The sequence below is a fragment of the Lontra canadensis genome, unplaced genomic scaffold (genome assembly GCF_010015895.1).
Source record: "Lontra canadensis isolate GAN:19392208 unplaced genomic scaffold, GSC_riverotter_1.0 scaffold8, whole genome shotgun sequence".
Lineage (NCBI taxonomy): Eukaryota > Metazoa > Chordata > Mammalia > Carnivora > Mustelidae > Lontra > Lontra canadensis.
In genome coordinates, this window is record NW_022631002.1 from 16431924 (window position 1) to 16452862 (window position 20939).

General features: G+C 45.6%; 4 protein-coding genes across 7 annotated transcripts in view; 3 read left to right on the forward strand and 1 right to left on the reverse strand.

Annotated features, from left to right (window-relative positions):
• NIP7 (nucleolar pre-rRNA processing protein NIP7) overlaps positions 1–9544 on the reverse strand; it is a 58736-nt gene extending 49192 nt beyond the window's left edge. Inside the window, exons 1-5 of one of the 3 annotated variants that reach the window (XM_032854080.1) lie at positions 9363–9544; positions 9165–9251; positions 8929–9067; positions 8274–8414; positions 6918–8060 (exon numbers count right to left, since the gene is read on the reverse strand). In XM_032854080.1, the coding sequence (XP_032709971.1) occupies positions 7941–8060; positions 8274–8414; positions 8929–9067; positions 9165–9251; positions 9363–9418 (543 nt within the window). In that variant the 5' untranslated portion in view covers positions 9419–9544 and the 3' untranslated portion in view covers positions 6918–7940. Of the gene's footprint in view, positions 1–6917; positions 8061–8273; positions 8415–8928; positions 9068–9164; positions 9252–9362 lie in introns of those variants that run through there. The other 2 variants (XM_032854078.1, XM_032854079.1) reach the window with 2 other exon arrangements.
• On the forward strand, positions 668–6791 carry TMED6 (transmembrane p24 trafficking protein 6). 2 transcript variants are annotated; one of them, XM_032854082.1, is made up of 4 exons: positions 668–1001; positions 2499–2619; positions 4214–4365; positions 6165–6791. In XM_032854082.1, exons 1-4 carry the CDS (start codon positions 789–791, stop codon positions 6396–6398), a joined length of 720 nt encoding a protein of 239 aa, XP_032709973.1. In that variant the 5' UTR covers positions 668–788; the 3' UTR covers positions 6399–6791. The 2 variants fall into 2 exon arrangements, with proteins under 2 accessions (XP_032709973.1, XP_032709972.1); XM_032854081.1 differs by having other exon boundaries at positions 677–1001; positions 2493–2619; positions 6165–6789.
• A 68-nt stretch (positions 9545–9612) lies between the features above and the next one.
• COG8 (component of oligomeric golgi complex 8) lies at positions 9613–19186 on the forward strand. Its single transcript, XM_032854068.1, has 6 exons — positions 9613–10069; positions 11400–11607; positions 13242–14069; positions 15820–15988; positions 16788–17100; positions 19074–19186. The coding sequence occupies exons 1-5, from the start codon at positions 9675–9677 to the stop codon at positions 17057–17059; spliced, it is 1872 nt and encodes a 623-aa protein (XP_032709959.1). The 5' UTR covers positions 9613–9674; the 3' UTR covers positions 17060–17100; positions 19074–19186.
• On the forward strand, positions 17107–19799 carry PDF (peptide deformylase, mitochondrial). The gene is given in 3 exon segments (XM_032854077.1): positions 17107–17281; positions 17283–18003; positions 19074–19799. Coding segments are annotated over 3 exon segments (975 nt in total). The 5' UTR covers positions 17107–17185; the 3' UTR covers positions 19232–19799.
• The last annotated feature ends 1140 nt before the right edge of the window (positions 19800–20939 follow it).

A 20939-nucleotide genomic window follows, 5' to 3' on the forward strand; every position in this document is an offset into this window, starting at 1 on the left:
GAACAAGGATTATCAGTGGAAGAGTCTGACCACTGCCTCTTGCTCACTTTATTTGTCCATTAAAATTTTTGCACACATTAACATGCTGTGCTTTTTGCTAAGATCTAGCACTGGGCAGAAAATACTCTGTTCACTCAGGTTTGCCCCACATATCTTATTGGAGCATCTAGCAATCTGATACAAATACGAGAAACAAATCTCTCCAGGCAAACTTTGTATATTCAGATGGTTGTAAATAAACTTACCCAGTGCTTATTCCCAAGAATAACTTAAAAATGATAACCCAAAGGAAGGACAGAAATACCTCTTCTGGAGAAGATTCTATCTAGCACCCATGAAGTAGGTTTGATAAGCCGCTGAGGTTTTTTGTTTTGTTTTGTTTTTTAAGATTTTATTTATTTATTTGACACACAGAGAAAGACAGCGAGAGAGGGAATACAAGCAGAGGGAGTGGGAGAGGGAGAAGTAAGCTCCCTGCTGAGCAGAGAGCCCCGATGCCTGCTCGATCCCAGGACTCTGGGATCATGACCTGAGCCAAAGGCAGACACTTAGCCGACTGAGCCACTCAGGTGCTCCATCCCTTGAGTTTTTGGGGTGAAACCAAAAACACTTCCTGTGAGCCAAGCATGGGGATATTGTGCCAGTTCTATCATGGAATATCTCTGTGTGGCCCTGAAACCGGGCTAAGTGTGACTTGTAAGTTAATGATTACCCTAGCAGTTGATTAAACTACTTGGTTTCACTAGACTGCAAGCAGTTCACCTGCAGAGGAGTCTCCAAAAAGCAACATGTTCCCTTTGCTCTTTGGGGCTGGACTGGTGGTTCTGAACCTAGTGACTTCTGCTAGGAGCCAGAAGACAGAACCCCTTAGTGGCTCTGGGGACCAGCTGCTCTTCCATGGAGCAGATCGATCTGACTTTGCCATCATGATCCCTCCAGCAGGCACAGAATGCTTCTGGCAATTTGCCCACCAGAATGGATATTTCTATTTCAGTTATGAGGTGAGTACATGGGCTCCTCTCACCATACTGGGGACTTGTTTTTTGTTTGTTTCCTTTTGCAAAGTGGGATAGGTTTTATTCAAATACAGGATTCTGGTTGTCTTTACTATGCTGTGATTCCCTACCTGTTAATGAAATGGATCTGCAGTTGGATGGAAACTCTTGATGGATGACTAATCACTAAAACATATGGCTTGACTTCTCAAACTGGGGGCAGTGGAGGTGTGCTCAAAGCCATGGGACAAACATACTGCCTCTTCCTGGAGAGGTAATCATATATATATTAACTCAGACTTGGAGATGAGAGAGAATCCATTTTTATAAAATAATAAAACAATATGGATATGGTACAAAGTTGAATGAAAACTTACATGAACTTTGGAAACAGACCCTGATTATTTCAAAGAAAGATGCTTCAGTTTATGGAACCGGGGGAGCAACATTTACTCTGCTGCTTTAAGGAGTAATTCTGGCAGACAACAGAATCACCAGCTCAGGGTCTCTCTATTTGGCCAGACAGTCCTCTGTTTCTTTGGGAAGGTGAATGTTTTCAAGTTGCCTGTTTATAGGTTAAGTACATTTATCCATCCTGTGGTCTTATACCACAGTGCCCAAGAATGGTGAACTCAATAGTAAAGTCAAAGGCTGTTAATTTCTTTTGTTCTTTATCTTAGAAACCTGTTAACTCGGGGCACCTGGGTGGCTCAGTGGGTTAAAGCCTCTGCCTTCGGCTTAGGTCATGATCCCGGGGTCCTGGGATCGAGCCCCACATCGGTTTCTCTGCTCGGCGGGGAGCTTGCCTCCCCCTCCCTCTCTGCCTACTTGTGATCTCTGTCTGTCAAATAAATTAATAAAATATTTTTTTAAATAATAAAAAGAAACCTGTTAACTTTCTAAATTTTGTTTACATAGTAATAGACTATATTGATCTTATTCCATTGCACTGTAACTCAAAGCTTATTTTAAGTTAGCTTATCAGAGCCTTTTCTTATCTCTCAATTTATAACAGGACAGTAGCTACTAGTAAGCACACTGTAGCATGGGCCTATAAGATCCAGCTTGAGAAGTGACTATTGAATGTCCTATTTATTTGCTGTCAAGCAGCAAGTAAGCCCAAGTCTGAGACACCACCAGGGAAGTCAAAACCAAGCAAGTTCAATCAAGAACTCTACAAAAACATACATATCAATCGATACACACCAGATGGACATTCTGAGACAGGTCTTCCTAACAGGAGTGTTACTGGCATTTTGGGTAATTCTTTGTCTTACAATACTGTTTCTAACATGGTAGGATGTTCAATATTGCTGTCTCTTCCTACTCAACCCCCAACACCACTATTGTCTCAATCCAAACTCCCAGGGAGGATTGGGCAGTACCATCCCTGATTGAGAACCACTGTGCTGATGATTAGGAATGTCAATCTTGGCACTTAGTTAGCTTTCTGTGATGTAGCAGGGGCTTTTCTCCCTCTTTAATGTGTCTTGGCAGGTGCAGCGGACACTGGGAATGTCACATGACCGACATGTTGCTGCCACTGCACACACCCCACAGGGTTTCCTCATAGACTCCTCTCAGAATGTTCGAGGCCAGATAAACTTCTCTACCAAAGAGACAGGTCTGTTTTCATCACCAGTTACTGTAATAATCATAAGTTTCTTTGAAACTGGGTCAATAATGAGGAAGTACTGAAATTACTGAAGTACATGAGATGTAAAAGCTCTGGCTTTTTCACAGAGGGATGATCAAACAGTAGGGGGACTAAATAGCTTTGAACACCAAAAACTAGCCTTCAGCACCAACATCAAAACTTTACAGCAGATTGCCAGCAGCAGAGGCAGTATGTCCACTGGCAGATTTGGGACAGGGTCTCCAGGTGACTATTTTAACTCCAGGGTCCAGAAGCTCAATTTTATCTCATTGTCTCCAACTGAACAGGTTATGAGAAAGTGACCAAAATTGACCCATTTATAATACAGAATTCCAATTAACAAATTTATTTGAGGACAGCACTTCTTTCTAGTTTTCAGAGTACTTGAGGCAGTTACCAAACAGCAGACTCAGAACGAAAGGTAACGCATCACAGTGAAAATACCCACGTTCCACAACAAAGCACTTCTCCAGTCACCAGAAAATTTCTACAGCCAGATCGAGTCTGTCCCCACCTTGGACAACATGGGTCAGTTTTTTGGGTTTTGGTTTTTGTCTTTTCTCTCGAGAGAGAGCGAGCAGGAGCATAAGCATGCACGTGGGCAAGCATGCAAGTCGGGGAGGGATAAAGGGAGAGAGAGAGGCAAACTCCCCACTGAGCAGGGAGCCAGACATGAGGCCCAATCCCAGCACCCCGGGATCATGATCCAAGCTGAAGACAGATGCTTACCTAACTGAACCACCCAAGCGCCCCCAGCATGGGGTCAGTTTTAACCCCCCTCTCTACCATCCGGGTGTCCGAAGAAAGACAATGTTTCTCAACAGGGACATGAAACAATCCTTCATTGTGTAGCACAGGATATTCAGCACTCTAGGGTAGTTAGCACCTTTGGCCCCTACCTGCCAATATTGCCTTCCAATCATTTTGACAAATATGCTGCTGCACCTTTCTAATCCCGCTCCTCCCCACTTCCACATACATACAAAGGGTGGCAACCCCCATTAAGAATCAGCACCAGTATATGCCCTAAACCATCGGCTCCTGTACAAACCACCTTGCAGGAGTTACTCCATTCAGCAGGATAGCTTCTTTCATTCAAACACATCAATTTTTTCTCTAGTCTCAAGTTCAAGATGGTATCCCCCAGCTCTAATGGTGTATAAGAAGCAGGAAAACCACCATGCTCTTAATTTCAGTTCACTTTGTCAAGCAGAAGAGCTTCAATAAGAGATGTGAGAAATATATGTTGAAAAAGACAGAGAAAACATTGTTTTCAATCTAGTATAGAACTTAAATTTACTTACAAATTTACTAATTTATAGAACTAAGTCACTAATTGGCAAAACACTATATTGTAACTTGTACTTAGTAAAATAAGTTTCATGGAAGATCATGTAAGGTTTCCACATAAAAAAATTGGATCTACTTCCTAAGTAAAAGGAAGGAAACTACAGTAGTACCTTTAACACTGGTAAACATGTATCTTTGGGGAAACTTAGAGGGTGGTAGATCAACAAAGGGTGGAGACCAAGCTTTAGTAATGATTTAGGGATTCCTACAGGTTTTTATCAGCTTTGTCTAAAAAATCAGCAAAATCACTTTGGTTCTGTGCAAGTGTACCTCAATTTTGGAGTCTTCTATGAGGGGCCTGAGATGGACCACAAACAGAAGAATGAAAGAAAACAACTGAATGATACTCTGGATGCCATTGAGGTAACCATTTTGTGGGAGTAACAATGTGGAAACATCCTTGGAAATAATATCACCTGAGTGAGAGCTCACCTGGGGAGAAACCAAACAGGCACAGGGATCTGAATCCTTTAATTTTTAGGACTTGGAGCTCCTGAAATTCCTCACTTGTTTTATACAAGGAGTTGGCACACTATGGCACACAAACTAAATCTAGGCCCATTTCCCAATGGAATGGCCCATTCACCATTTTAAAGTGTACAATTCTGAGGTTTTTAGTATATTCCCAAGGTCCTGCCACTATCACATCTAATTCTAGAAGTTTCATCACCCAAAAAGAACTACACACCCATTAGTCACTCTTCCTTCCCCAGGACCCCTCCTAGTCCTGGGCAAGCATTCACTAATTAACTTTCTGTTTCTATAAATTTGCCTATCCTGTACATTGTATGTATGTATCATGCAAACAGTGTATGAGTAGAATCATACAATGTGGCCTTTGTTTCCAGACTCCTTCACTTAGTGAAGTGTGTTCTCAAAATTAATCCATATTGTAGCATATATTAGTACTTCATTCCCTTTTATGGATAACTAATACTCTCTTGTATGACTGTACCACATTTTGCTTATCCACTCATCAGCTGATAGACATTTGGGTTGTCCACTTTTTTGGCTACTATGAATAATGCAGCCATAAACATTTGCATGAAGTTTTTGTGTGAACATGTTTTCATTTCTGTATACCAAGAAGTGGTATAATCTGTTGGGTCACATGGTCATCTGTTTAACTTTGTGAGTAACTCCTGTTCTCCAGTGGCTACGGCATTTTACACTCCCACCAGCATATGTGGTTTCAATTTCTCCACATCCTCGCCAACATGCCACTGTCTCTTTTATTAATAGTCATCCTAGTGGGTGTGGAGTTGTATCTTGTGGTTTTGAGTTCTGTCTCCCTAATGGCTAAGACCACTGAGCATCTTTTCATGTTTTTTGGGCCATTTGTCTATCTTCTTTGGAGAACTGTCTATTCAAATCCTTTACCTGGTTTAAAATTGGGTGTTCTTTTTATTGATGAGGTATAAGTTTTTTAAAATATTCTGGATATAAATCCCTTATCAGATAAGTGATTTGCCAACATTTTCTCCATTCTGTGGGATGTCTTTTCATTTTCTTGATAGTATTTTTCAGTGCACAAAAGCCCACTGCCTGTTTCCACAAATGACACTTTACTGAAACACAGTTATGCTCATATGACAATTACACACAGCTGCTTCTGTGCTAACAGCAGAGTTTGGTAGTTGCAACAGACTGTACTGCCTGCAAAACCGAAAATATTTACTATCTGGTCCTTTAATAAGAAGTCTGCGGGCCCTAGTCTTCTACCATATTCAAAGAACAGAAGACATCACCAGAACAGCAATGACGTATAGAGTACATGCCTAAATCTAGAGATACTGTGAGACACCTGCAAGAGCTTTCTAGTTTCATCATTGAAATTTTTCATTATAAAATTGTGTCTTTTAGGCAACCCTCCTGGATCCCCTCCCTCTTCAGGAGCTTTGTGCTATCGCTTTGCTATGGCTCAATAAATTTTGCTTTGTTGCTCACCGCCAAAAAAAAAAAAAAAAAAATCCAGACATTTTTTTCATATACAGCAAAACCAGCTTTACTAACAACTACGATAATCAACTTACTACATATCGTAAAATTATAAGTAAGTTACTCAACTTCCAGGTAACTTAGATTAGTGCTCGTGAGCACCCAGCTGAGACCAGACAGGAGGTAAGGAGGACCCTCTCTTTACTTCATTTTCTGTCCCACAGGAGAGTACACGGAAGGTGCAGAACAATATCTTCCACATGTGGCGATACTACAACTTTGCCCGTATGAGGAAAATGGCTGACTTTTTCCTTCTCCAATCAAACTATAACTATGTGAACTGGTGGTCAACAGCTCAGAGCCTTGTTATTATTCTTTCTGGGATCCTGCAGCTGTATTTCTTGAAGCGTCTCTTCAATGTCCCAAAGACTACAGACACGAAAAAGCCAAGATGCTAAGCCAAAATGACTACAGCAGCCTAGCTCTCTTCTTCTGGGGCTGAAGCTCTGTCAAAGTTCTGGTCAAATAAGCTTTGTAGATTACTGGAAAAAATCAATTGATCTTGTTCCAACATCTTAGTCTATTGCTTTCCTTTCCTCTCCAGTTGCCTCAAAATGGCAATAAAATAATAAATGTGCAAGTTTGGATATTAGCTATTACTAAAGTGTATACCAAATGCTACCCTCAAAATACTGTTCAACATACAGCGGTCCCTCAACCTTTACTAAGTCTATCTAGAGGGTTTACACATAACCTTGGGAAGGAGAAGAATTGAAAAAAAATGGGACAAAACATATCTGTTTTATACGTTGCATACAAAAACAGGAATTGGTAGACTGCTTTTTTGTAGTTGAATATTTTATTTTTAGAGATGTCACCTTTGGAATTTAAAATAAGCAGGAAAAAAGTGTATTTAAAGAAATGCTTTATAATACAGGCAGTTTAAAAAAAACTTAGTGAAATTTTTTCATTAAAAAAAACATTTTAATAATTCCAAAAATAATTTTGGCAGGCATGGGCAAGGTGGGAGGAGCTGAATTATTTCAGTGTCTATGATTAGTGCTTTCTGTCTAGTCCAGTCAGGTAAATAAAGGTTGGTAAGGGAAATCACGTTTTAAGAAATCAAGGTAATGAAAATAACATTAGCCTGGGATCATACCATCTAAGAAAAAGGGAGAACAAGAACCAAGATATATCATCAAAACTACACTATCACCACAGGAGATCCTATCCTTAGTAATAGAAATACCCGGGTATATACGACATAAAAATAATTCTTACCATTTATTTAACACCTAACATTTGCCAGGCACTGTGCTAAGTGCTTTACAAATGTGATTTCTAATTCTAAAAACCATTCTTAGGTAGATGGTGAAAGCTGTTTTTTGAAGCAGAAGAAGAAAATAAGCTTATCAAAGTTGAATGGCACCTCTAAAGCCATACAGCCAGCAGGTGTCAGAACCAGGGTTTGAACCCAAGGTTTTCTCCCACACCACACAGAACCTACTATATAGAAGATTGGCAGAACAAATTGCTGTTATTTTATCCAAATTTCATTTGTAAAATCCCATATGTGACCTACCATTCTAATATGATAATATCTGACTTCCATGGTATTAATAAATAATGAAGAAAATCTCCTGTGCTCTTATCATGAGTTTGGAAAACAGTGTTATCACAGATAACAATAAGCTAGCTATTCTTGTCCTCAGTTCCAATGACTTAGAACCTGTTACTCAAGACAAGAAGCCCCTTGATTCAAATATAAAACACAGTATTCTCTTTAGTCACAAACGCAAAGATCTGAAACACTGTTTTTGAGCCATTTCCGCATAAGAATCCAGCCTGCATTCATCCATAATAGAGAGAATATTAAACTAAGAAGTCCCTGAAGAAGTCACAGTGTTGACAAAATTCAACATGATGATGGAGCCTACACAGACACAGGAAAGAAAGCTAGGCCCTTCCACACAGCCATAAGTCCTCGCGATGATTTCGTTTTAAGTCAAAGTCTCTTCATGCCGCACATATTCCCCAATGTCTGCTTGATGAAATACCACAATCGCCATGGGGTCTACTTTCCTGCAGTCTTGTGTAGACTTTGCTGCCACCCCAAAACCCTGGGATTCAAAAGAAGAGACACTGATTCACTCAAGTCATTCAGTTGGCACGCATTGAGGGGTAGAAATTATGAAGATGAAAAAGTACAGTTCTTATCTTTGAGAAATTTGAAAGGTGCTGAAAATTTAGTCTCTAAAGCGCACGGATTGAAAATACATCCTTCTTGACTAAAAAGATACTTGGTTTTTATAACAGCTACCATCTCTACTTACCAAAGGGACGTCTGCCATGGAGTACACCACCACTCCCTGGTACTGACAAGTATTTTCAGTGATTCGACCCAGTCCAGACTTCAACACATGGTTCCCATACAGGAAGGACTGCTCTGCTCCAGGCTTTATCCACACTTTATACTATAAAAAAAAAAAAACAAAACAGAATTAAATCCAAGAGGCATTAAAATGCTACTTGCTGTATCCCTGCACATAAGCCAGCTGCTGGATATGTGATTAACTTCTTGAAAGCATTTTCAGGAAAAGAGAAAAATGGATGGTTATCTCAAATTATTCACTCCCTAAAGAGAACTGCCAGAAAGTTCTTTCCTCAACTCTGTAACCTCTCACATGGAGAGTTTAAAAGCTCCTTTTCTGGATCCCACTATGCTCTCACCGAAGCCACCAATTTGCTTTTCTTGAGTGGGGTCTGCATAGGCTTTTGTACTCTGCTGGACAGAACTACGACTATGCAACCATACAGCATCCTCATGCCAGAACCCCAACCATGCCCAAGCAGCAAGACCTGCAAACATCCCCATGAGCTGGCACTGACTCCGTGACAGAGAAGCTACCCGATTATCTGCGTTCTGACGTGGCCCTCATCTTTGACTTCCTTCCTCCCCAGTGGCCGACTGAATACCACCCTACAAACCTTCGCATAGGGTGCAAGGTAATCCAGAGCCGTGACGTGCAACCGGAACCTGTGAGTCTTAGTGAATTTTCCGAAGCAGGTCCCCAGCGATACCAGCTTGTCCCCAGAGATGTTGGCGGCCAACTTCAGGATCTTCTCACTGAAGGGGTAAGGAAGAGGAAGGTGTCAGATGGGAGAAGCTGGTGGGACCCAGTCCTCCACCCGGGGCTACTGTCGTCCACCCGGCACCGCCTCACCTCACATAGTACACACGGTCGTTGTGCAGCCTGAAACAGTAGGTGCCGTCGGGCCTGTCGACCAGCAGCTGAAGGTTCTCCCCGATGCTGAAAGCAAAAGGAGGGCTGGAGACAGCGCCCCAACAGCCTCCTCCCGGCCCCGCGTCCCCACTCTACCCGCCACACACACATTTCCCCTTCCCCTCCGCGCGCTCTTACTATTTCGCTATCTTCTCAAACATTACGCGGGTCTCTTCTTCAGTTAAAGGCCGCATTTTCCCGCTGGGTTACAACACCGAATCCGCGTGCCTCAGAGGCCGGAAACGGAAGTCAGCCGCCGGCCGCTCCCTGGCAACCCCACAGCCTGCCTCTCTAGCCGCCTTCAATTGGGTCCCTGCCCCAGTGCCCCGTGGCCTGGAGGACCATCGGCAAAGCAAGCGGGCCGGATACGAACCCCCCGCTGCTTCCGGTCCTGGATTCCGAGCCAGCGCCCTCGCAGGGCCGGAGGAGAAGTGACGCTGCTGCTGGAAGATGGCGGCGACGGCGACGGTCGCCTCGTCAACCACGGAGCCTGCCACAACGACGGCCACTGCCGCAGCTCTCGGGGAGGTGGAGGATGAAGGGCTCCTGGCATCGCTGTTCCGAGACCGTTTCCCCGAGGCCCAGTGGCGGGAGCGGCCCGACGTGGGCCGCTACCTCCGGGAGTTGAGCGGCTCCGGGCTGGAGCGGCTGAGGCGCGAGCCCGAGCGCTTGGCGGAAGAGCGAGCGCAGCTGCTGCAGCAGACGCGCGACTTGGCCTTTGCCAACTACAAGACCTTCATCCGAGGCGCCGAGTGCACGGAGCGCATCCACCGCCTCTTCGGCGACGTGGAGGCGTCGCTCGGCCGCCTGCTCGACCGCTTGCCCAGCTTCCAGCAGAGCTGCAGGTGCGGCGGGCCTGGCGCTAAGGGGGTTTTTTAGCAACTGTAATAGCTGACTTTTTTTTTTTTTTTTAAGATTTTATTTATTTATTTGACAGACAGAGATCACAAGTAGGCAGAGAGGCAGGCAGAGAGAGAGAGGAGGAAGCAGGCTCCCCGCTGAGCAGAGAGCCCGATGCGGGGCTCGATCCCAGGACTCTGGGATCATGACCTGAGCCGAAGGCAGAGGCTTTAACCCACTGAGCCACTCAGGCGCCCCTAATAGCTGACATTTATGACGAAAGAAATAGCTAACACATAGCAGTTACCATGGGTCAGGCGCTCCTCTGAGCATTTGAAAAATCCACTTAAGCTTCATTACAGCTTTCCCATTTTATGTATGAGGAAGTTGAGACAGCTTGGGGATTGTCTAGGGGCACTTGGAAGCTAGTAAGTCCCCAAGGCAGGATTGGAAAACAGCTGCACGTCCCTCCCTCGCAGGACTGTTGTACTAGAGAATCCATGCAAAGCACTTACTGGGTCTGACATACTAACATTCTACGGTCGCCAGCTCTAAGGTACACGAGCCGACCGTCAAAAACTTTGAGAGAAGCTGACAACGAAATGCTTTCATTTGGAGGCAGCAAAAATTATCCAAAAAAGTCTCTCCTTTTTATGCCATATTCTGCCTCTAGGCCTCAGCTATTATCCTTAATTCTACCTTTCAGCCTTTCTCGATAAAATTTAAGTTTTGAGTCTTTGGATATTTGACAATAGCTTCTGTACCCTTCCACCCGCCTTCCTATATAGGGGACTTCATAAAGCAGGTCTCTGTAGTTACGGAGAAGGGAAAACTGTGGAGTTAAAAGTGGAACAACACGCTAAGAAAAGATGAAGAGGCTGAGGGAACTTGAGGGTAAGGTTATAGCTTCTAAGCTGGTTAGGGATCACAAAAAGAATGGCTATTATTAACATTTACTGTGTGTCAGGTTCTGTGTTAAATGCTTTATACACATCATCTCATTTAATCCTCACATGCTTATGAGGTGGGTCCTACTACTATTTTACCAATAAAGAACTCAGAGCCTAAGTACCTTGCCACTGCTAGTTAAAAAGTGGCAGATCTGGGCTCACAGACTTTTATCATTTATTAATTGTGTGATCTTGGACAAGCTGCTTAGCCTCTCTGGGATTAAAGTTGCCTCAAGGGTGATAGTACTTACCTCACAGGTTTGGTGTGAAGATTAAATCATAAACCGTCCAGCTCACTGTCCAGTTCCTAATAAATGCTTGGTAATTGTAGCTAAGTTTTGGATGTAGAGTAGTGAGCAACCAATATTCTCCTGTCTGTTACTAGGAACTTTGTCAAAGAGGCTGAGGAGATCAGCTCCAACCGCCGGATGAACACCCTGACTCTAAACCGGCACACAGAAATTCTGGAAATCCTGGAGATTCCTCAGCTAATGGACACCTGTGTCCGGAACAGCTATTATGAAGAGGCCTTGGAGCTTGCTGCCTATGTACGCCGACTGGAAAGGAAATATTCCTCCATCCCTGTCATCCAGGTAGCCACACTGCCCCAAAAGGACACAAACTGATGTTCTTTTTTTTTTAAAGATTTTATTTATTTATTTGACAGACAGATCACAAGTAGGCAGAGAGAGAGAGAGAGAGAGAGAGGAGGAGGAAGCAGGCTCCCTGCTGAGCAGAGAGCCTGATGCGGGGCTCGATCCCAGGACCCTGAGATCACGACCCAAGCCGAAGGCAGAGGCTTAACCCACTGAGCCACCCAGGTGCCCCACAAACTGATGTTCTTATTATCAGTAATTCTGTGGTGATCACTGAACCTTTAGGCAGAAACCTTAGGGAAATTTTGCATGTTTTATTTCAGTTTCTGGCGGCCAGGCAGGCTTGAACATGAAACATTCATTCATTCATTCAACTGATAAATATTAATCATGTGCCAGGCACTGATCTAGGTCTTGGGGAGACAATGACACAAAGCACAGAAGGTCCTAGATTTCATGAATAGTTGGTAAATAATTAAATAACATGATCCTGGGGCGCCTGGGGGGCTCAGTGGGTTAGGCCGCTGCCTTCGGCTCAGGTCATGATCTCGGAGTCCTGGGATCGAGCCCCGCATCGGGCTCTCTGCTCAGCAGGGAGCCTGCTTCCTCCTCTCTCTCTGCCTGCCTCTCTGCCTGCTTGTGATCTCTCTATCAAATAAATAAATAAAATCTTTTATAAAAAAAAAAAAAATAACATGATCCTTTCAGATAATGCTAACTGTCTGAAGGAAATAAACTAGGGAATGAGTAGGAGACTAGGGTATGTACCCTAGGTAGAGTGGTGAGGAAAGGCTCTGCTGGAGAGAGAATATTTAAACTGAGACCCAGATGATAAGAAACCAGCCACACAAAGATGTGGGGAAAGAGCAAACCAGAAAGTGGAAAGACCAGGTATAGCAGACTGAGGAGAGAATAAGTTGGGAGTGTTTAAGAAATACAGGGGCAGGGGCGCCTGGGTGGCTCGGTGGGTTGAGCAACTGCCTTCGGCTCGGGTCATGATCCCAGGGTCCTGGGATCGAGCCCCACATCGGGCTCCCTGCTCGGTGGGGAGCCTGCTTCCCTTCCTCTCCCTCTGCTGCTCTGCCTGCTTGTCCTGCTTGTGCTCTCTCACTCTGTCAAATAAATTAAAATCTTTAAAAAAAAAAAAAAAAAAAAAAGAAATACAGGGGCACTTGGGTGGCTCAGTTGGTTAAACAACTGCCTTAAGCTCAGGTCATGAACCTGGAGTCACAGGATCGAGTCCCGTGTTGGCCTCCCTGCTCAGTGAGGAGTCTGTTTCTCCCTCTGACCCTCCCTCCTCTGGTGCGTGCTTTCTCTCTCAAATAAATAAATAAAATCTTAAAAAAAAAAATACAAAGATAGAAAAAGAAAAAAGAAAAAGACAGCCAGTGTGACTGGACTGCAGTGAGCAGAGGGACAGAATTAGAAAGCTGGGGAGGCAGGACAATTAAACGGGGCTTGTAGGCCACAGGGAACACGATATTTGTTGGTAAACCTGTACACATCAACTTTAGGAAATCTTCATATCAGGAAAGCAGTGGGAATGTTGATCGCCAATATTCAGGGGTAGTGGAATGGGTTCCCGGAAGTGTCATTCCCACTGTGATGTGACCGACTCCCTATATTATCAGGGCATCGTGAACGAAGTGCGCCAGTCCATGCAGCTGATGCTGAGCCAGCTGATCCAGCAACTAAGAACCAACATCCAGCTCCCCGCCTGCCTCCGTGTCATTAGCTTCCTCCGGTGCATGGATGTCTTCACTGAGGCTGAGTTGAGGGTGAAGTTTCTTCAGGCCCGAGATGCTTGGCTACGTTCCATTCTGACTGCCATCCCCAATGACGATCCCTATTTCCACATCACAAAAACCATTGAGGCCTGCCGTGTCCATCTGTTCGATATCATCACCCAGTACCGTGCCATATTCTCTGATGAGGACCCATTGTTGCCCCCTACCACGGGTGAGCACACTATAAACGAGAGTGCCATCTTCTATGGCTGGGTGCTACAGAGAGTCTCACAGTTCCTGCAGGTGCTGGAGACCGACCTTTACCGGGGGATTGGTGGTCGTCTAGATTCTCTGCTGGGTCAGTGCATGTACTTTGGGCTGTCCTTCAGCCGGGTTGGGGTTGATTTCCGGGGCCAGTTGGCTCCTGTTTTCCAGCGGGTGGCCATCGGCACTTTCCAGAAGGCAATTCAGGAATCAGTGGAGAAGTTCGAGGATGAAATGAATTCCTACACCCTCATCTCAGCTCCAGCCATCCTGGGCAGCAGTAACGTGCCTGCTGCTGTGCCAGTCACTCAGCCGGGGACCCTGCAGCCACCCATGGTACTCTTGGATTTCCCCCCACTTGCCTGCTTCCTCAACAATATTCTGGTTGCCTTCAATGATCTGCGCCTCTGCTGCCCTGTGGCCCTGGCACAGGAAGTGACTAGGGCCCTGGAGGACGCTCTTGTCAAGGTGAGCACATTCTGCTGGCTCCCTACTGGGGCTTTCTTTGGTAACAGGTGGCCAAACTTTTGTAAAAAATAAATCAGTCTGTGTGATACGTGGTTGCAGACTTAGGCTTAGTGCGGTTTTAGAGACTTTTTCTGATTGAGAAGCTCTGGTTAGTCCCCCATGATGGGACCTAGAACAATACGTGAAGTGGCTCACCTGTAAAAATGCCTGAGTAATGCATTAGTTTTCTCCTGCTACATAACAAACTCCTACAAAGATAGCAGCCAAGATAACACAGTTCTCGTCTCCCAGTTTCTTTGGGAGTTCTGGGTCCTCTGCTCGGGATCTCACAAGGCAACAGTCAAGGTGCTGGCGAGGCGGCAGTCTCATCTGAAGCCTGGGGTCCCCTTTCAAGCTCATTCATGTTGTTAGATCTCTGTTCTTTGCAGTTGTAAAGGCCCTTAGGTCCTAGAAGCCACCTCCCTCCATAAAGTGTGGCTTTCTGTTTCAGGCCAACAGAGCAACTCTCCTGGCTGAGTCTCTTTTTTTGTAGGGAAATCCTCAACCTTTTTTTAAAAGGCTTATCTGATTAAGTCGGGCCCAACCAGGATATCCCTTGATTAATTCAAAGTCAACTGATTAGGGGCTTTAATTACATCTGCAAATTCTTCACCTTTGCCATATTGAGTAAGGGTTAGAAACAAGCCACACATTCTGCCTGCAGTCAAGGGGAAGGGATTACACAAAGGCATGGATACCAGGGGTGGGATTCATAAGAACCATCTTAGAATTCTACATAATACAAGAAATACTACAACTAATGATATCCTGCACATCTTTTACATATTTAAACCTTTAGATAATGGGATGTTTCTTACAACTTACAGCATCTTACAACTACTGTCAGCTAGGTGGCAGTTGTGACATGGTTATATAAAATCTTTCTGGGCCCAGCTCTCTTACTCTTGGGCTTGCCCGCTTTCATATCTCAAGAGTGTACTTTTTGCTTTAATAAACTTTCCCACTTGTGTTACTCAAAAAAAAAAAAGTTTGTTAACGCCCTCCTGTAAGAGGAAGGAAGCATGAGCACTGAAACTTTGTAGTCCGTGAAATTCAGGTAATAGTAATGTGCTAATCTGTATGTAGAACTTACTCCATGCCACTTTATACCTATTGAGAACTGATCCTCACAACCCTAAGAGGTAGATCCTGTTGCAGGCCCTACTTTATAGATAAGGAAACTGAGGAACAGAGGGCACAAAGTGTTTAATCACTTGGAAGTCACAAAACCAGCAAGTGGCACAGCTAGGACTTGAACCAGGAACATCAGCTAGGTTGCTCTGTTGTTTTTATGTGGAACTTCTTTTTTAGCTCAGTGTTCTTTTAAAATTTTTTAGCGGTCTGGCTTCCTGGAACCTCAGAAGCCTTACTCAGTAAAAATATTTTATAGTTTTGCCTCATTTTCCTGGATCCACTATAGTTGTGGTCCATCTCCTATAGGAATCAAGAACCTTGATGCATTTTCACTGGAAGTGGAAAGTGTGCCAGTAATGAAACAAGTTGGGTTTGGGTCAGAAATATCTCAACGAAGCAAAAGAACTGTGGAGAGACCACAATTCTGAATTTAAACAAGACAGTAATATAATGTACTGTTTGGAATGACTTTCTTTATGAAAACTTGAGGGCTGCATATTTGTGCTTAGTTTCAGGTACCACTGATGGTGGTAGTGATGGTGATAGTCTAGTGACTGATGGTGCCCCTGTCTCCTAGGTAACCAAAACAATCCTGGCCTTCCATCGTGCAGAAGAGGCTGCTTTCAGCAGTGGGGAGCAAGAGCTCTTTGTCCAGTTCTGCACTGTCTTCCTGGAAGACCTTGTTCCTTATTTAAATCGCTGTCTCCAAGTCCTTTTTCCACCAGCTCAGATAGCACAGACCTTAGGTAAGAGAAAGGAGGGGAAAGATCTTGAAAACTACTGTATTGATATAATTCATATACTAAATAATTCACCTATTTGTAAAATTCATTGTTTTTTAGTAAGTATACAGAGATGTACAGCCATTACCACTGTCCAGTTTTAGAACATTTTCATCACCCTAAAAAGAACGCTCCTGTCCAGTGTAGTCATTACCCAATCCCAGTCTTAGCCCCTGGCAACCACTAATTTGCCTTCTATTACAACAGATTTGCCTTTTCTGGACATTTCATATAAATGAAATAATACAGTATGTGTGTATCTGGCTAAGTGGAAGAAGCTAGTTACAGGAGAACCACATATTGTATGACTCTATTAATATGAAATATTCAGAAAAGGTATTTTGAAAAGATTTTTTTCCAATCTGTCTTCACATCGCTGTGCCCACTTCACTCTGTGCCAGGAGTGAAGGCTGGGGGAGACAGAGCTTCCCTTTGGGCAGTCGTCCAGTGGCCACATCAGCAGAGTGGCTCTTGGCAACTTTCCCCCCAGCTTTCTCCTTTGGCCTGCCACAGGGAAGCCAATGCCTTCCGAGGTTCTCTTAGCTCTTAACTCCATCAACCCTCCACCGTGTTGTTCCAGATTACCTTCAAAACCTCGCTTTATAGTATAGTTTCTTGTCCCAAATCACAAAAATGGCTTTCACTGTTCACTGTGGAAATTGTGTCTGTTACGTCCTATAAGTTTTTTTTTTTTTCCGCGACACATCAATATTTAAATTTGTTAAACGTTTTTTCTATTTCACTTTCTCTGCCTGTGGGTCAGGCATTCCACCCACTCAGCTCTCCAAGTACAGAAACCTTGGGCATGTGAACATCGGCCTCATCCAGGAGCCTCTTGCCTTCCTCCTGCCGAAAAGAGAGCTGGTCCTCTGTCTGGATGACAAGGAGCTGGTGCCGGAGCTCGCAGCTCCAGCACCCGCCGCCGAGGAGTCAGGCATGGAACCTGCCCTTGCAGCTCGCCCTGAGGATGCGCAAGAGCAGGCGGATCCCGCGGAGGCGCCGCCGGCTGAGGTCCCTGGTGCGGAGGACACCTAACGGGCGGGGCGGCCAGCGCTTCCTGCCGCGCCCGCGGAGAGGTGAGGCCGGCCTTGGAGAGCACCGGGCAGCCCCAGGGGGTAGGCTGCGAAGGCATTCGTGAGCGCATACGAAAGGGGAACCTCCATGCGTCACGCTTGCAAACGGTTGATTATACATAAAAACACGGAATTCAATAATAAAGGGGCTGACGTCACGGAGGCGGGCTGCGCTCTAGGGGCGCGCGTTCGCGCTTCCGGAAGGCGCGCGAGAACTCGGTTTCCCGGCGTCCCCCGCGACGGGAGCGCTCGCCTACGTGGGCCGGGGAGGGCGGCGGGGGCCGGGAGGATCTTCTCGGCGTACCGCGGACCGAATGGGAGCGCCGCTGCTGCTTGGGACGCTGCTGGCGCGGGCGCGTCACTGCTTGGGACCAGCCCCATCGTGGGCAGGGGGAGCGGCGGGCGACGGCGCCCGGGCCTGCAGTTCCGCGCCCACCCGGGACAGCCTCGAGGGCCCGGCGCGTCGGCGGTCGTACTGGCGCTACGTGCGGCGTCTGGTGCTGGGCGCGCCCCAGCCGCCCTACCCGCGCGTGTGTCAGGTCGGCGACCCGGCACTGCGGGCCGTGGCTGGCCCGGTGGAGCCGGCGCAGCTGGCGGGACCCGAACTGCAGCGGCTGGTGCAGAGGCTGGTGCAGGTGATGCGGAGCAGGCGCTGCGTGGGCCTGAGCGCTCCGCAGCTCGGGGTGCCGCTGCAGGTGCTGGCTTTAGAGTTCCCCGAGGCGCTCTTCCGCGCCTGCCCGCCGCGCCTGCGCGAGGCCCGCCAGATGGAGCCCTTCCCCCTGCGCGTGTTTGTGAACCCCAGAATGCGGGTGCTAGACAGCCGCCTGGTCACCTTCCCTGAGGGCTGCGAGAGCGTCGCCGGCTTCCTGGCTTGCGTGCCCCGCTTCCAGGCCGTGCAGATCTCAGGTGCGGCAGGGGCAGGGCGTTGGCTTTGGGGTGGTTTGGTAAACGCGTGCGTCTCTTCCCCTTTGCCCATGGAAGCGGCGATCTCTGGTCCTATGTAGTTTTCGCAAAGCTCCAGTTAAAATGCAGATTTGTGGGACGCCTGGGCAGCTCAGTTGGTTAAGCGGCTGCTTTCGGCTCGGGTTATGGTCCCTGGGTCCTGGGATGGAGTCCCACATCGGGCTCCTTGCTCAGCGGGGAGCCTGCTTCTCCCTCTGCCTCTGCCTGCCTACCTGTGCTCACTTTCTCTGACAAATAAATAAATAAAATCTTCCCCCAAAAATGCAGATTTGTGAAGTGCAGGCTCAGCGAAGCCTACAGGCAGAACCCTGCAGGGAACGTGATTCAAGACTGACTGATCGGGATGGGGGCTAGTGTGACAGCAGAGACAGCTTGTCGGGGACTTGGCTTGGGCTGGGAACGTGGCCTAGTTCCGACAATACCTCACTACAGGTCCTCTGCTGTGTGCCCTCTCCCTGGCTGTCTCACACACGTACCCTTTTTACCCAATTGGGTCCGTCATGGTGGAATGGGAGAAGTGGGACCCAGCTTTCCCTAGGCCGGGATGATGATGAGCCATACATGTCTGTCATACCGCAGGATATCTTGTGGAATGTGATTTGTTGCTGGGGTTGGGAAGATTGTTCCTCTTAAGTAGGCCACTTGGTCCAGGTCAGAAAGTAAATGGTATCCCTTAATTTTATAGTGTACCAAGTTGGAAGACTCTTAGGAATTGAAATAAATCAGCAGTACTTCAGAAATGGGAGGAATGTTTAGAAATGAGGCACCTTACAAAGATCATTTCTCATCTCAGCCCCGTAGTAAGTCCAGCAACCTATTGTCAGCGTTAGAGCCACATTGAATACTTGGTAATGCACATAGTTGAGGCATCTTTTCTGGGAATAATAGGGGCTGCTGTCTACATTCCCTTCTCACGTTGCCTTCTGTGAAAAACCAGAGGCAGGGAAAAGGTGAGGAGATTAAAAATGATGCGGTTAAGCATATCCTTAACCAGGCTGTAACTTACTTTGCAGGGCTGGACCCCAAAGGGGAGCAGGTCGTGTGGCAGGCGAGCGGATGGACAGCCCGAATCATCCAGCACGAGATGGACCACTTGCAGGGCTGCCTGTTCATTGACAAAATGGACAGCAAGACATTTACAAACATCTACTGGATGGAGGTGAATGATTAAATTTTTTCTGCTGCATCTGAGGATTCTGGAAACCAAAACACGAACACTTGGGATTTGAGCTGGGGATGACTTGCCTGGTATCAACTTGATACTGGTTTGGTCTGACAGAAAACAATGAATTGCCAAACCAGATTGGAGGAATATATCAAAAATGTTTGCCCTGAAATCAGCCATGGCCAAAATATTGCCTTCAACTTGAGAAGAAAATGAACTCCCCCGAAAGAGTGAACATTTCCTGATGATTTTGTATGGTAATAATTGGGGAAAATAAATAACCACTCTTCATAGACATTATTTCATAGACCTGTATAGTCTACCCCGAGCCAAGATTTGATAATGACATAGTCCCTAATATCTGAAAGTTTTGTTTAAAAATGCCGGTTAAGACTGTGGTTGACCATCTTCACTGAGTTCTTATTTTTACAAAGGGCTTGTATGTGTCTTACCTGCAGAGTCCTTTGCCTTGAACAACAGTTTGCTTGTATAAGTAAAACAGAACAGAATGGTCACAGTTCATCAAGTGTTTAATGACAGTATTAACATAAATGAGTACCCACACATTTTACCAGGGTCATTTTACCAGTTTTGGGTGATGATTTCCCTGCTAAGATTTCTTGGGCAGCTGCTGTTTGGCTCATTCTTGTGGTGCAGCTCATGGATCAGGGCTAGGGGAGGGATGATAATTGAGGAAGCAATGAACCTCTTCCTGTCACAATTAGAAAAGAAACAAAGCAAAACTTGTGCTTCCTGGTCACAATTATTTTTGGAAAAATAAATTAGCATCAACCTGACCAAGAATTAGCCTTAAGATAACTGTCAGAGCTTTGCAGGATGTAAAGGAACTTGTTTCTCTAGATACTGGTCTTGCCTCATTTTTATGTTGAATTTTGCAACACAGGTACTCTTACCACAATCCTCAAAATCCTGTTACTCATGTAGTCAGTCCAGTAAGTTGTTTAGAAAAAACTTGTTTTAAACAGTAGTTAATTAAATGGATCCAGTATGGCTTTCTCGAAACAGACCACCCTAGGGGGCCCTACAAGGTCAAGCCAAAGGTAACTGGCTCTCTCTGTGTTAAACTTTGGAAGGGAATAGGAGCCAGCACTGCTCCAAGGTCATGTTAGATATTCAGCCACTGGGGAGCTGTGTATACTAAAAACACGGATCCTTATGAAAATTAGAAGTCAGTGACCCTCCTTTCCTTTTTGGACAATGTTCCTAAGCTTCTGCAGGGTGGCTTCAGAATATTCTGATGCTTTCTTACCTCGCTCTGAGGTTAACGTCCTTACAGATGCCTTTGTAATGTAGATCGTAACATCTGCCTGCAGCTTTCTGATCTGGGGGCCCGGGAGTATGTGGCTGCTCAGAATGGACCTTGGAGAAAACCTGAAACTCTGTATTGCTGACAACAGGATGTGCACTATTATAACCAAATCCACCTAGGAGATTTGTCCAACTAGCTACTATAGCCTAAAGCCACAAATCTGCATTTCTAATAAAATGTCACCCACCTCAGGGAGATGTATCAGCCACAATAACCACCTTCACAAATCCTCATGAGCTAAGGAATGTTTCAGAAGTCAGCTACCTTAGAAGTCAACTACCAAACTGAAAGCCAAGGTAGACAGAAGGTTTGGGACAGAATTCCCAAGTAGGGAGGAGTGAATTTCAGAGTTAGCTTTTAGGGGAAGAAATGCCTCTGTACCTG